The sequence below is a fragment of the Anser cygnoides genome, chromosome 8 (genome assembly GCF_040182565.1).
Source record: "Anser cygnoides isolate HZ-2024a breed goose chromosome 8, Taihu_goose_T2T_genome, whole genome shotgun sequence".
Lineage (NCBI taxonomy): Eukaryota > Metazoa > Chordata > Aves > Anseriformes > Anatidae > Anser > Anser cygnoides.
The window spans coordinates 3,826,254-3,842,549 of NC_089880.1; the positions used below are offsets into that span (position 1 = coordinate 3,826,254).

The window sequence follows — 16,296 nt, forward strand, 5'->3', positions numbered from 1 at the left end:
GTCTTTCTATCCCCCCTCTTCTGCACTGTGTTTCACCATCTTTGAGCATGACTCTACGGAATAAATATAACACAAGCAGGGACATTCTCAGTTTCCTTCTGGAAGACTGCATGCTCCAAGACTGCACCTTTATAATGTTTTCTCTAATTGCTCAGAAAGACAGGGTATTAATCCCAAAAAAGATCTAACACCTCATCTTAACAACATTGCAAAGTACTGTCAAAAGGCAAGGGACTTGTTTTATTCCTCGTGTTTCCTGTTAGGATTAGCTTCAAACCCTCTGCCTTCAATGAGAGCCAAAAGGGTTTTGGTTTTGTTTTCCTAAATGAGCATTTCATTCTCATTGCATCAGCCTCATTTTTAGAATATTCAAACGCAGTATCTTTGTCAGTTGCGATCATTTAAATTGAGGTTGCTAAGGAAGGAATAGTAGCTGCTTCTTTAAGCAACAGTAGGAAAAGGGGATGAAACAGTAGACAATTTCTTAGCAGAAAGAGCAGACAGAACAGCAGTTCTCTGCTGCAGCATTTCAAAAACACAGAAATGCTATTCACTACACCCTTGAAATTTTAAATTAGGAAAACACAGCAAATCTATCCAAAATTAGCATATTCGCTAATGAGCGTAAGAAAATATTTTCCCTGCTCCTCCATCCCTTTCTCATTCTGTAGGTCTAAGTTCTTACTTTACAATTGTAGGTATGCTTACTCTCTTTTTAAGGGTATCTGCCTACTTCAGAACAATCTAGGAACCAAAGAATCTCATTCAGAACCACATTAAAGATTGGCAGCAAGGCCACAAGTTCCCTCTAACTACCGAGAGTATATATTTAGGTGTAGCACGGTTATTTAGGGAGAGATTTGTCAGAAGGGTCTGGGTTCTTATTTTTATTTAGAACTGAATGTTGTCTGATGAGATCACTGCTGCAAAGAATTTGGTTTTGGCAGCTAAAGTCTTAGCTGGGGTCATTCCTGAAGACCCATTTCAGAGGATGGATTCAGTAGTCTCACAGGCGATTCCAGTGTGCTATTCTTAATCACATTCAATGCACAACAACAGTCCACTAACAAAGCCACCAGCAGCTGCATAATTTAGGGATGATTATTCTATTGATGAGATGACTTCAAGAGGCTGACTACTGCAAAACTATTTGTCTGTAGTCACTAGGGGAAGATATTAGAACAGCAGAGCTCCTCTGGGAAAACAAAAAGCTTAGGTCTTGTCCACACAGGGGGCAATTCAGGACAGCTCATTTGTGAAGCTTTCCTTTACTTTGTGGAAGTCCCTGAAAGCCAGAAAACCTAGAGAGAAGGCTGAAGAGATGAAGTCATGACAGGTCCCCATTCGTCTTTCTGCTTGTCCAGGAGAAAACTGGGCAGCCACTTGTCCCAGTTGCAGTCACACTTGTAGAGTGCCTCAGGGTTAGAGAGTGGTATCTTGCCTGATTTGTCCAGTTCCCCAAGCATGAGAGGTGTTGGGCTATGGCAGTAAAGTCTGGCATGTGGGGGTCAAGTCAGCTGTCAGAGGCAGGCCTTGGTGAAAACACTCATGGCTGTGCTTAGAGGGAAGTGCTGCTGGGCACCAAAAGGGCTAAGAGGCCTGGAGGCCTGCTCGCCCTACCTCAGCCCTCTGTCCTCCTGCCTGCAAAGCATCCCCAAGGCCAAGGCAATCCAGACGGGCAGGAACGTAATTTGGTAATTTAGTCAAAATGAACTCAGGTTGTCTCTTCCTAAAATATACTGCACTCTCCTTTCTGCATGGAAACCTCAGAAATACCAAAATTAGACTTCAGAAGAGTATAAAAAGCTCCCTGCTAACATAACGTGCAAATGGACTGTCACACTCGCTATGATCTTGGACAGCAACAAAATTAGAAAGCAACAGCAAATAGCAAAGAAAATTTCAGCTGAAAAATAGCAACATTATCCTCTCTTAATACGTATTGTTAAAATGAACGTTTTTAAAAACCTGAAGAGATATGAGCCCAGATGCTATTGCCGTATGTCTTATGCAGTTCATGATTACGAACAAACAACAGAATACGTATAAGGGAATGTAAAACAGTAAGGATACAAGCCCAGCTGGTGTCCCCATATGCCTTATGAATTCCACTTTTAGGAACACAGCAGCATATAGCATTAGAGATGCTTCTTAAGCACCTTATTTATAAATAGAACAGAGCTGTTTCACTGAAGCACACACACAGAAAAGGTCCACAAGGATCATAAAAACAGAAGGTCCACCACGAATCATAAAAACAGACACATGCAAAACCATTGAAATAGTTCAAACAACATATTTTTACTGGGAACCACTCTGAGGTAGAATCTTCTCTGAACAAGGGATGATGCTTGTTTGTCAGCCTCTTCACGGGGATTTTTCTAAAGAACAACCACCAAAAAGCCATGTTAGTTAGAAAATGCCAACTTACTTACATTTGGACAAACTCTTCCTACTGAAAGTTTTCAGGTCCAGAATGAATGCCCAAGCTCCAGGGCAGTGGAGCCACTGCAGCTCTGGGAGAGGTAAAAACTTGCCTCTTCTCCAAATCAATCAAAGCAGGGTCTGGAGCTTGGCCTAAGCCAAGCATGGCCCGGAACTTCACCAATAGGCAGCGGATACTTCTGCAATACAGCTCTTCCCCTCCTGCTTTTCAATTTCACCAGAACCACCTCTAAGGAAAGGGAACTGTGGGAATTCCTGGTTAATTATGAAAATACATCATGAAATGCAGTAGATTTTTAAAATCATCTTTTCATTGTTCATAAGCTATCAACCAAAATATATCTACAGCAGATATCTCAAAAAATACACTATATATGATTGAAAAATTATTTTATTTAAAAATACATTATACAGCAGAGTGTCTCTCTGTTTTCTCACTGCTGGTTCACAGAGATTAAATGATAAATTTAACCCAAATATTTGACTGGGAAAGATCCTGAGAGAGAAAGAGACCAGTTACAAGCTGATGATATACAGTACACTGGAAAAGAGTCATCTCTTTTAACATAAAAGAATCTCTTGGTAATCTTATAAATCAGATAGTAAAAAAAAAATGTAGGTTTGCTACCATGCAAAAATGAGTGAGGATTTCATTTAAACCTGCACACAAAAATCATTAGTACCTTGGACCCTAAATAGCTAAACTAGGAGAAGGGTAAGTGTGCCTAACACGGTGATACAAACTTTGGACCTACTACAATTTTGTAAACACAGTTGGTAGTCTAATAAAAGTAGCTCTTCAATCACCTAAGTAACATTACTGTAGCTAAGGGCTCTATTCTAGGATTTTTTCCCCACTGATTTATTTCTTTGTTCTCTAATTCTCAGCTTAGCATGATGACTTCATGGGATATACTCTATTGCACTCAAAGACAACTTGGCCTTGCCCTGCTTGCCAAGCAATATTTAAGTAGTTGCATTTTAGTTAAAACAGAGCTTAAAATAAAAATAAGAACTATGTGTTACTATACAGGAATGCATTAAAATTCAACATAGAAAAATATATACCCAATTCTACAGTCATATGTTTCAAACATCTTCTACCAGTGATTAATGCACAGGAAATGCACTGAATTATGGAAAATTTAAGGCCTAGAATGCTATACTTGTTTCAACAGAGCACACTGAACATTACTGTTCTCAATGCGTCTATAGTGCTAGCGTCAGAACTGCTGCTGCCAGAGGAAAACTTTCTGGCAGAAGTTGAGAGTATCTTCAGCATCTACAAGACTCAAATCCATTTGGTTCTTAATTTTTATGGGACAACTTCACTATGAATAGTCAGCTAGGCTGTCTTTTGAAGGGGTGGCTCAATTCGATTTTTCACAGTGATAACAGCGATATGATAACATCACCTGATGTTGAAGAAAAAAAAAATAATCTGTCAGTACCATAAAAACTGACAGAGGATTTTTTGCAAGAATATGGCCCTGAAAAGTAAACAGGGATAGAGAGATTCCTAGAGATAAATTCTGCCTGTCCTGGTCTAGTCATCTGAAGTAAACCAATGCAGCCATTTCCACTTTTCCATGAATGCTCCAATGTGAAAATGGAGAGCAGAAACACTTTTGCACTTTTCCTCACTAAGTCTGTGACCCTCTTCCCGTCTTAGCACCCCATTCTCCCAGCATAATATCTGTGTGTACAACAAACATGAGCAGAAGATGCAGGCTTCCTTGAGTAATTTGTTTAAGCGATCTATGATTAGCAGGGCTTCCTATCAGATATGCTGAGCTAAGAATGGAGCCCTTAACCTTTCATGGGATAGCATTAGTAATAAAGAATATATCAATGATCAAAATTTCTATATTATTTTCATTTCTTTTAACCTAGATACATATATATCATTCAAGACATTCAAGAACTACAAAACAACAATTCAACTACAATTATGTCAGGAAAATATCCAAATAAATAAACTTTTAATTATGATACAATACTTATTACAGTAAAAATTGGCATTTTTTTTTTCTCTTCAAAAGCAGAAGCACCAGTCTTACATATAACATATTGTTTGAATGATATCTTACATGGAATACAGCGTAATACAATGTGCAAACAGCATTTTCATACAGAACATAATATTTTTCTAGTTTTTATACACTAAAACCGCCTCAAATGGAAACAAGTTCATGCTGAATTAAAAATGCAATTTTAAAAATCAAATTCAAAACAAAGTATGAAGTTCTGTTGGAATAGGTGCATGAATCATTAAAAAACAAGAAGCCAAAATAGAGGGTATTGTCAGATAAATATAATTAGTGCTCAGTTTGTCCCATTCCATCAAAAAGTAAATAGTTAATATTTTTTCTAGAAAGTAAAGTGACGTTCTAATATTTAAGAATTCTTCAAAATGTAGGTATCGTTTTAATGACGTAAAAATCAAGTCAGAAAGAGGACTTCTAAAAATTTCTTATTTTTGATACACTGCAATTATCGTGAGTGGGCTGTGAAAAGAGATGAAGTCCAATGGAGTGAATATACATCAGCATCAACATCATGTGACTTCTGCAAAGGCCGTGATGTGGTTCTGTGAGTTAAAGGAAAAAAAGAAACAAATAAAAACGCAGAAACCACACAGGTAGACATCAGTCACCATTGTGAAAACTGTTGCACCTTCTGCTTTAGGGACAGCCTTATGCTTGCAGAGTACTGCAGGGTGATTTAAATAAAACTTTTCCATTGCAGTGCTCTCACTCACTCCTATAGCCAAGTTTTGTTACATGCTGGAAGACTGTATATGTAACTACACTGAACAAAGCAATTAGGTGTGATGGTTCTACAATATTTTAGTTTTACGTGTATTTTTTAATTAAATAATGCGAATAATAGAATTAGCTGTAGTTTTGTTGGTAAAATATTTGTAACTGAAAGCAAAATGAAAATGACTGTTTCTGGCAAATTATAATATTCTATTTCAGCGTTAAAACAATTTCAATGTTGTTTTTTTTATTTAAAAAAATGCAAATTGCTCCCCATGAGCTCGATAGCATGGAAGGAAGTAAAACAGCACTCAACAGCCGAGAACCTGTATTCAAAGTTTCTTCAGAATCACTAGTGGCCTCTTCACTTGCAATGTTAATCTATTTCCTTCAACAGGACAATCCTTATGAACTCAAATATGTGTCTCAGGATACTACTACATGTGACTCGGCACAGTAAAGCTGTTAGAATCCCAAACAGCTCTGCTGCTTTTTCTTGCTCTAACCTAAGCGAGTGCCTCTGCAGAAATTTGGTAGAGGAAGACTCAAATGTACAGGAATACGTAGGATCCAAAGGAACCATATGTTGCCTGCGGGTACATAGTATCCTTGATTGCCACCAGTTTGGTCTTTTTGTTTGTTTGGTTTTTAAACATGCAATATGTAAAAGGAAAAAAGGGTGTCTCCATTTTAAGCCACATGTTTCTTCTTCATCCCCGGGGCACCCAGAAGGAACTGCAACCACACAGAGCACTGCAGACCTCCCTCATCACCTTCCCTCTTCACCTTCCCTCACTGCCTGGAGCAGGCCAAAGTCAGGAGAAGAGAGGAGGCAGCCACAAGTTGAAAAGAAAGCAGGGATTTAGATAACTGTCAGAGACTGGGATATACCTCCAGTTTCTTACTTAAGGGAAGTTGTTCTAAGTCCCTCGGAAACTCCCACACCATAGAAGTGCTGGAAAGAAACACTGGCCACCACACAAGTTTATATTTCTCAGTTCTTCCTTGAAATGTCTGGATATCTGTCCATCAGTCTGTAGAGAGCCAGGGGGAAGGGGGACGAGTGTCTTCGATTTTCACACTTCAGAAAAGAATCTACATGCAACCCCGACCGGGGGCATGGGAGAGCTGCCTCTTATTGCCCCTGTCCCAGCATGCTGGCAGCTTTGCTCCTCTCCCTGTGCCATGACTGTACTGTGGCCAGGAGGAGGAGCTCTTTTTTTTTTTTTTTTTCTGTGCGTACTAAGGATTTTAGCTCTAGAAACATCCTTACCGCATTTTGTGACAGCTTTCACAAGTGAGGAACACCAAATACTAACCATGTACTTTTTTTCTCCAAAGCAGAATGAATATATTTTAAATGAATAACAATGATTAAACCACAGACAGCAGATTTTTTTAAAAGTATTGGGAAAGAAAATAATCAGCATGCGACATTCTGTGAAAGTGTTTTCAGTAAACAATATTAGACTTTAGTCAGTGTTTACAGATTTTGACACTGAAGAATAAAAGAAAAATTAGATTTCTTAATTGGAAAATAAAACATAAGCATTTCAAAGCATTTCAGTTGTTGGCCATCTTCTGCTTCCAGCAGAGGAAAGAGGATGCATTGGGCAACCTCCATGAGTCTGGAATTGCTACGAGGACATTATGCCATTTTCTCCATTGTATTTAGTTTATTTTTCATTTAGATCCCCAAATCATCCTGTCAACTTAAGCTAGCAACAGTCTAAAATTATTCACTTTTTTGATAACCAAGATAGTTAAACATGAGGAATTAAAGAAAAATGTATTTTTCTTGTTATTTATTCTAATTAATTCTTTCACATCGTGTTCCTTTCTCTAAATGGCATACATTTGCCAGTGGTGCAGGAACCAAACGGTCTTTTGAGTGCCATTAACTCATGGCTTGGTAACTATTTCTTAAGAAAGGTGAATGTGGTTCTCACTCCTGCCATCTCTACTTTCAAAATGAGCAGGTCACCATCCATGGAAGCATATGCAAAGCACAGAACAGAATCACACAGAAGAAAATCCGCCTTCCTCAATAAACTCTTAGAGAGAAGTGCTAAGCTCTCAGTCAGGAAGCAATTGATTTGGACTCTAGTGAAGATTTGTCGATTCATTTCCAATGGTTTCAGCAGGATGATGCATAACTAGGTCAAAATTAATGACTTTCTAATGGCAAGAATCATGGATATTGATTCATGGAACTACGTATTCATGCTTTTTCATAGGTTACCTTCTCATGCAAAACTACAAATAAGCTTTGCTGAGACAGTTCACAGGAAAGCAAACAAACAAACAAACCAGCATCCATCTTCTGCTCAGATGCACTGTGACAGAGTTCATTGTGAGATACTAATCACTGTCAGCCAAAGATTTCCACAAAGGCACAAAGGCAAGAGACAAGCAAAAAAAAAAAACAAAAAAACCACACACACGAAACACCCGAAAGACCTCAGCTTCTCCAGTTTCAAGGGACATGATTTCACCTACAGCACTCAAAAGAATTAGAGCATGCTGAGGGGCTGCTCACAAGCAGCAGTTTCACAGACCTGCACACCAGATTTTGTATTATTCATTCTAAATTGGCAGCATCAGCTTGGTGTCAGCACCGCAAACAAAGCACGCTTCATAACCATGCTCTCACACCACTAACAGAAAAATGAAAGGCTAAAAGGCTAAGCCTTCAGTGCAGGTTTCTGGGGAAAATTATCCATATCTGGATAATGTTAAATAATTGAAAAAGTCCATACCAAGTTTCTTTCTGACTTGCAGTTTTCATTATATTTAACATTTTTAATCTGAAAATTCTGTTCTGTTCTCATTGATACAATTATAAATAATCAGAAATAGTCATCATCTTAAAGATTCTTCTATTTTTGAAAACAGGAATATGAAAAATTGTTTGTAGTTCTTCACATAGTAGGGTTTGTTAATAGAAAAACAGCACTGTAGTAGTTCTGGCAAAAACAGTAACAACTATATTTTAGTTACCATAAAATTCTCCTGGTCAGCAAAGCTTATTTTATGCTTTTACTGGACAAGCAACGTTTTTAGAGAAAAGAATGCGTTCAAGTGAAATTCCCCATCTAAAACATTGCAGACCTGCACAGAACGCTGCCATCACACATTGTTTTAATTCCATACACAAACACTTAAGTGCACTCTTGCACACGTGTTTATTGCCTTATGTGAAGATGGTCAAAATGGTCCATTCCTGATATCCAGGAGAGGAACCTAATGATGCGTGCTTTGAAGGAGTTTTGTTGCAAAGGATCTTCTTGGTTGTTACTAATACCTTGATTCTTTAACACCTACAACATGTATATTTCAGGAGGTCACACTGAATATATTGTTCCATTTCCTATGTTTAAACATTTTATTTGAAAGTTAGATGTTGTGATCACAGTTTGCATTCAAATAAAGATAATTCTTTTACAATCCCCTACAACCAGGTCGAAGCAGAAAGATTTGTGTTCATGCCCTACTCAAGTTTTTAAGATTGGAACAAAATTGCTCAGCTGCCTCTCCTGGGTATGTGTTTCTGTGTGTGAAACAGTGTTTTATTGTGTCTCCTTTAACATAACGTATTATCAAGAGAACCACTATGACTACAGAAATTTGAAAACCTGCCCATAGGCTAATGTAAGCACATGAGCTCTTGTCAAGCTGTCCTGAAATCACACATGCATGTACTAAAACACTGCCTGTAGGGATACCTACATACACTTATGGACACAAAGCACAGCAGTATTTGGATACTTCTCAACTAAAATATTTTGGAGCAATAAAAATAGACACAAACCCTCTCTCCCATTCTATCATAGCACAATGACCTAAGACATTCTCATGTTTTGCATTTAGCCTGTGAGTTCAGTGACGAGCCATCAGTCTCACTAGAGAGCCCCAGGGACCAGATCAGACTCCCCTGCCACGCTGCACATACACAAGCACACACACCAGTGAAAGATCCCTTAGTACCAAAATGCTTAAGACCTCTGTATCTCATGAACAATCAAGTTGGAGTAAACAGAAAACACATTATAGAAGGAAAAAAGCTTCCACAGTTTTGAAAGTCTAATTTAAGAGGGATCCAGGACAATATCTATACTTATTACAATTAAAATGTTTCATCTCCACCATAACTTTTGGCACATACACAATAGAACAAGAATTAGTGCCAAACTCTATAAGACTTTTGAGACAATTAGCCCTGACAATCACTAGTAATTGGTATGATAGGCAACAAGAATGTCATATATTGTGAGAGGAATTCCAACTACTTATCATCACTAAAACTTAAAAGTGACTGTGTCTCAAAAAACAACCACCACCACTGGTGGCCCATCTGTAAAGGTGAAAAGACTGTAAACTACCTGTTTCTTGTTCACAGTCTGCTAGACAGTCAGTCCCATGGGTGGAGTACAAGCAATCTCACATGGGTGGAGTACAAGCTATCTCACCCTAAAAAAAGAGTGGTGGTTGTGTCTGGGGATGTGGTTTAGGCATTGCTGACAGAAGTAACACTATGAAGGGATGCCAAGCAGAGGCTTTGGGGATAAATTCAGCTCAGCAGTTGAACAGAGTACTGTGCAAATAAATAATATCGAACAGATGCAGACAGCACTGTTGATCAGACAGTGATCTCATGCCTTAGGAGATGAATTATAGTGCCTATCCTAACCCAACACTTTCTTTTTTCTTCTTACCCTCAGAATTTTATCTACTGCCTCAATTCATCCTAAAACGCAGCATATTTCCTTTGTATTTGATTTTTTCAAAGGCAGAATACCTCTAAGAAAAAGTCTAGCATGGTCAGCAGCTACCACAAAACATGTACCAGCCTTCTGTAAGCCCTAGATAATTTCAGGTGACTTCAGCATGAAACAATAAGGTGTCAGTCTCCCCTGAAATAGGGAAAAGTTTGTAACTGCACTGGATGATGGTGGACTTTAAACTCTTCTGGGTGCCACCCAGAACATCCCTATTTCCCAGGAACCCTTATAACAGAAAAACAAATGTCTCTAACCTTGACTGTGGTGGGAAGAGGGCCTCCCCTCTGTAGCAGAGGGCCTGCTGACAAACTCAAGTTACTTTACAAGAGATGAAGGTCAGAGACAGAAGAGAAGAAAGAGCAGATGGGTGAGTGATTAGGTTTCTTGGCTTTCAATCTTTTCATTAATTCCATGGATGAATGTAGTTAAGGTGAAAGCAATAAGTCTGCGCTGCTGAGCCAGCTCTGGCAAGGATTCTTCAAGGAGACACTCTGCAACTATGTTTTATTTGAGTGCATACGAAGTGGGTACCCATGCAGAACAGCTTCATCATCTGCATGCACCACAATTAAACAGAAGTGTCATGCAAACAGTGATCTACCCTTAACCAGCAGAATCCCAATTCAGAATATTTCAAGTACATATATTCCTGCTTAAAGTGCACTTCATACGTGGCTCCTGACCTCCACCAGAGCTCAGACAGTGGCAGCACAGAGAGCACGCCAAGCACATTGGTTCTCCAGCAGGAAAGAAAACAAAACACTGCAACAGACAAGTAGCAGATCTGGAAACAGAAAAATAAAATGTTTCCAGGTCTGTGTATTATGCCATGTACCATGTGCTTATTCACTTGTGGGTGAATTTAAAACAATTGCAATGAGAGAGGTCCCATCTGGTACGGATTTCTAATGAAGTCATTCTTTAGGACAGCATCTTTAAATTGCTTATTCCCAAATGCCCATATGATTATCATTTTTAAATACCAGTAACAGAGCTGCATTGCTTCATCCCAGCACTCCTTTAGCCCATGATAACTTTAGTCAGTCAGGATCTGTTACTCTTAATAGCTAATTTATGACAGTAAGCTGGTTTTAATACTACCACAGGAGCTTGCAGACTGAGAATAAAGAAAAACATATCTAAAATATGCCAAATAGGAATGTATACACACTCAGATTGTGGAATTAAAACAACCCTAACTGAAATATAGTGAAAATTAATTTGCACATGGCAAAATATAAGTATCACACAAATCATCCAGCACCAATCTCTTTCTAGAGGAGAATGAAGAATGTAAAATAAGACAATAGCTAAAAAGTAAACACTATGTTAATAATTCTTCCAGTGATGGTAGTTAATTGAGATTGCTCAGTTTAGACCCTAGTTTCACATAAGTGTTATTCCTAGTGACTTTCATTTAATAGGGTCTGGATTATATCCAAAACTTTAGACTAAACATTTAAACAAAAACAAAATAACAAACAAACAAACCACACCTCACCACCTGCAGTACTCAGGAAAAAAAAAAAAAAAGTAGATTTCTCATCAATTATTTGCTAATTCCAATTCAAACTTTCTGAGGGTGGAAACAGAAGAAAACATTTCCTAACACAAAGTCTCTACATAATCATCCTCCCATCTCATCTTCTCTGTCTAGAAAGAAGAAATACTTTGCAACAGAGAGAAAGATGAAGCCATATACTGAGATCTCACCAAGTGTAACACCTTGCTGGCAGTCCCCTGACTGAAGTATCTAGAGAGAAGTCCCATGAAAAATAGCTGCCCTCCACTGCCATGGGAATGAGCGTTCACAAGGAAAGACTCCCATTCATATAATACAGTTCTGGGCTGTTTGCAAATGATAGAGGTCATCCTCAAGCAGGGCAAGTATTATTCCTGCAGCCACCCTTCCCATAGCTTTCCCCACATCGTCTCAGTCTTGCCTAGGCCTAGTATTAGAAAAATAACATTGTTTGTCATGGCTAAGAGGGTGTCAAATCAACTAGAAACACTAAAATAACATGAGGTCTTTATCCCCAGAAAATATAAAAATAAAAAATTCAGCAGCCTGCTCTGGTAAGTAGAATCTGCAGAGAATATACATTTATGATCTGTGATGGCTTTTGAGCTGCACAAGTGTTTTTTTTTTATTGTAGGAGAGCCTAGCACATAAATAAGACACGCTTATTAATATGGTATGTCTTAGGCCAACTGACACCTTGTTTCGTTTTGACATTTTACAGGGAGCTTACTGAATGGACTATTTTGAAGATACACATTCATCGTCTAAATGCTTGTTCAAGCAAATGATACTGTGACCTCCTTATGACAAAATATCAGCAGAAGTAGCTTAGACACATTTAGTTCAAAAAGGCATGTTAGACTATTCTGATAAGAAATCTTTCCCTTGAGGAAATAAATAACAAACCTAGGGCTAGCAGCAATTCTTATTAAAGGACAACTTCTACCACTTTCAAGTGACTAACCCAGTCTGGCAAGTGGTTAAAAACATTTCTTCTTGCTTTAATATGAAAAATTATCAGTGGTAATATGGGTTTACAAGAATGCCGTAGAAAAATACTTTTGGTGCCCTAAACAGAGTAGAATTGTTTACTATCTTGAAACATAAGCATAACAGAAGAGATTTTAATGACAGGTAGAGTCACTAGAAAGTAGAACTGTGTTAAAAATTTGCATTAGTAGCTCTAACTTTCCTTCTAGTAAAAATACCTAAAATATTTTCTTTATTTGATTATGCTATTTCAGGGCTTGTTTGCTCAAAGAATTATTCAGATATAGCCTTACCTAACATTTGCGTAGTACAACATCATCTTTGCAAAGAAATTTTTATTACAAGAAACTAAAATAAATTTTAAAAACAGCACAGTACTTACTCATGCAAAACATCTTGGCATACCCAGGAGACTATTGCTAGTATGTTCTTACCTAAAATCATATTTTTGAGTCACTTTTTTTAAGAAGTCAGACATTACCTTTTCTAAAGGGCTTTCTACTCGGGGTATGCTGATCGTGGGCATTTGGGCCAGATTATCCATATGAGAATGTTCATGTTCTGGCTGACGTCCTCTGAAGTTATTTACCACACAAACAACCTAGAAGCGATTAGAAGGTAAACAGAATAGCTAAGGAACAACTCATTTTTTCAGCTTTGATCATGACATCCATAATTAGGCAGAACTGACACTAGCTTTAGTCACAGCTTACAGTAGAAACACAGAAACATGAAGTTCACGTTTTACAAAAAAATTCTTAATTAATATTTCATAACAAAAGATTTAAGTAATTTTTTTTTGATACATGCATTCTCACAGAACCAGAAAGCCCTCCTAAAGCAAATACATTACTGAAGCTAAATAACATAATACTATTTATTAGCAATTTATATGAATGAACGAACATCCAGAGCACGTGCAGCAGAATATGGTAATAACCTTAAATGCCTTTGAAAGGCCTGTACCATCAAAGAATGGTACAGAACTCTTTTGACCAGCAAATAATTTCTCAAATGGAGAGTGAGAAAGGGAGGATAAGAAGGCAAGGATCACTGAATGGTTTGATCTAAACTCCATTCCAGCAGTGCAGTAGTGACTCGCATAGGCATTTAGGAATGTGGCATACAGCAGCCTGTTCGGGTTTCTACTAATTCAGACACTCAGCCGAGACAATGCTTGCCAACTGTATTATCTTCAAAACACAACTAAATTTGATGTCATGTTACTTAAATGAATTTATGCAATACAGCACAAAATATAAGAAAATGTGCTGGGACAGATTTCTTTTGTGCTCTATTTTATAACTTTAGGGGCACAAACACAATACAAAAACTTAAAAATGCAAAAACAAATACAGCTCCAGGATACCTTGTGTTGAAGGAAACAACTGGAAGTGCCAGAAAGTATATTTTAGAGAAGACCTAAAGCTGCCCTCACATTTATCAGATGAGTGAAAATGCCCACCTCAGCCATTCCTGTGTGAGTTCACAGCCAAGGCCAATCTTGAGATCCAAGATCTTGAGATCAAGATCTTGAGATCCCATAATCAATATCAAAAGAAATTTCATGGGGAAAAAAAAAAATCAGTTATATTTCAAAGTTATATTTAGTACTAATACAAGCTGTCAGACAGACAAACTTGCAGGCAGTAAGCAGGAGTGACTATTCCATTCTATAGTCTTGCACTGAAGTTACTGGTGAAGGTGATAAATAGATTAATGGCAGCTCTCTGACAGACACTGGACTGTGACTAAAGATCTGGTATTGCAACACAGCTCCAGAAAAGGAAGAAGCTAAACAAGAATTTTTGATTGAGAATAACTTAGAATTTCAATTTAAGCCTGAATTAGTATGAAAAAAGGTCAAAGGGAGCATGAAGATTACTTTAAAGCCAGAAAATTATTAACTTATTCAGTGTAGGTATCAATTCAGCGTAGGTGATCAATTACAATTTATTCAGTGTAGGTATCATTATACTGCACTTAATGCTTTATAAATTAAATTATGAATAGATGTTATTCTGAGGGATATGTAGTTGCTTAAAGTAGGGCTTGATGCAAAAATTATTGGTTGAAACTCTGTAGTCTGGTTTACAAGAAAGTCAAAACAGATAATTTGATCAACCCTTTATTTGATATTTCTGAATGTATGTAAATATATCTAAGGAAATTGATAATTAAAAAAATAGAATCACCTCTGTCTGAAAAGTCAAGTTTACTAATACTTGCTAGGAGATACAAACCAATATACTGATATTTTTCCAACAGAAGTGACACAAATATGCACTTACCAAAAATACTGCTATAGATATTCCAATTACAAATCCTGCTATTACATCTGACCAGTGATTTCGATACTCTGCTACTCTGTTGATTCCAGTAAGGAAAGCTAAGCACATTAAGCCCAAACACAGAACAGGTTTTGCAAGCCTTGTTCCTCTGGCTTTTACTGTGCTGGTGATATACATCTGAAAAGTAGAAAGGAAGAAAGTTTAAGACCGATTGACAATATATTCTACTAATTGGTAAAGAGAATCTCTGAAACTTGGGGAGTGGGAGGGTATAAAGAACCAAGAAAGTAAGAAAGTGTAACACAAGATAAAGTCTTCACACCCTTTTCTCAGAGGAAACTCTTCTTACAGAATAAGAATTAGACCACAGCAATTTTATGGCTTACATGAACCTGAAAAGCCCCCAAAAGAACACACAAATTAGACAATTCTATCCTATCGTTCTCAATTTACGCATTTATTTATGCAGAGAAGTAGAGAGAGAGACTGACTTTTCATTACCCAGTGTTAGCAATAATAGCAAGAGATCTCTTGAAAGGTGCTACATCAAGGCCTTGTTTTTACTAGCAAATGCCTTTCTTCCTCATACATGGCTTCTCCGTGTTATTAACTAGAGACTTCACAGAATCACAGAATCATCTAGGTTGGAAGAGACCTCCAAGATCATTGTCAAAAAGCAATGGAAATTGAACTAGATATCAGCATCTACTCATATAAACAAAACGTAATAGCTTCAACCAGTGCTGGATGGATACATCCCCATACCTCACAGACACTGACTGAAGATATTTAGTACTAATTCCCCACATAAACCAACCTAAATACAGAAACTTTTATACAAACTCCAAGAAATTGAGATATCTAGCTCTCGTCTGCTTGCCGTCTAACTGTCCCTGTGCAGTAAAACTGAATTAAAAGCAGTGCGTGGTAATAGAGCAGCTCTTCTTCCCTAAGAGCAGGTGCATTAAGGACTACAGGGTTTAAGCCAGAGCTTCCCAAATTCTGATGGCCCAATGGGAGAAATGAATTTCAAAGCTCTGAACTTCCATTCTCCTGTTTATATTTAATCTTGGCATTACGGCTGTTTGAACGCTTCACCCTGAAAAATAATACTTCAGATGAATAGGTTTTTGATGGGGGGGTGGGGTGGGGGGTGGGGAGTATTTACTTTCTGTAGAAGACCCTTCTGCAGCTAAACGACCGAAATCCCTAAATCCTTCACATTTAGACAAAGTGCTATAAGTTTTAGGACTGAAGAATATAAGTTTCTTCGTGGGGTTTCACTAGAAACTCAAACCGTGTAATGTTAATACTTTGAACTGCAAAGGGAAACAGATGAATCTGCACTAACAAATTGGTTCTTTTCTGGCTAACAAATGGGAAGCCTTTTGGCTTGTTTCTCACTGTCTGAAATTTGATCTGAATTAGCTCACTAACAAGTTAGGCCCTGCTGCAATAATCCAGTCAAGAAAAATATTAGGAAGTGTGGTTACAGTTAGGGTAAT

General features: G+C 37.8%; 1 protein-coding gene across 5 annotated transcripts in view; it reads right to left on the reverse strand.

Moving 5' to 3' along the window:
• The window catches only part of PLPPR5 (phospholipid phosphatase related 5), a 97,798-nt gene that overhangs the window by 32,784 nt on the left and 48,718 nt on the right, over window positions 1-16,296 (reverse strand). For 4 of the 5 annotated variants that reach the window (XM_067001939.1, XM_067001937.1, XM_067001938.1 and 1 more), the window contains 2 exons: window positions 14,792-14,968; window positions 12,982-13,101 (listed from right to left, as the gene is read on the reverse strand). In XM_067001939.1, the coding sequence (XP_066858040.1) occupies window positions 12,982-13,101; window positions 14,792-14,968 (297 nt within the window). Of the gene's footprint in view, window positions 1-2,823; window positions 5,036-12,981; window positions 13,102-14,791; window positions 14,969-16,296 lie in introns of those variants that run through there. The other variant, XM_048067235.2, reaches the window with a different exon arrangement.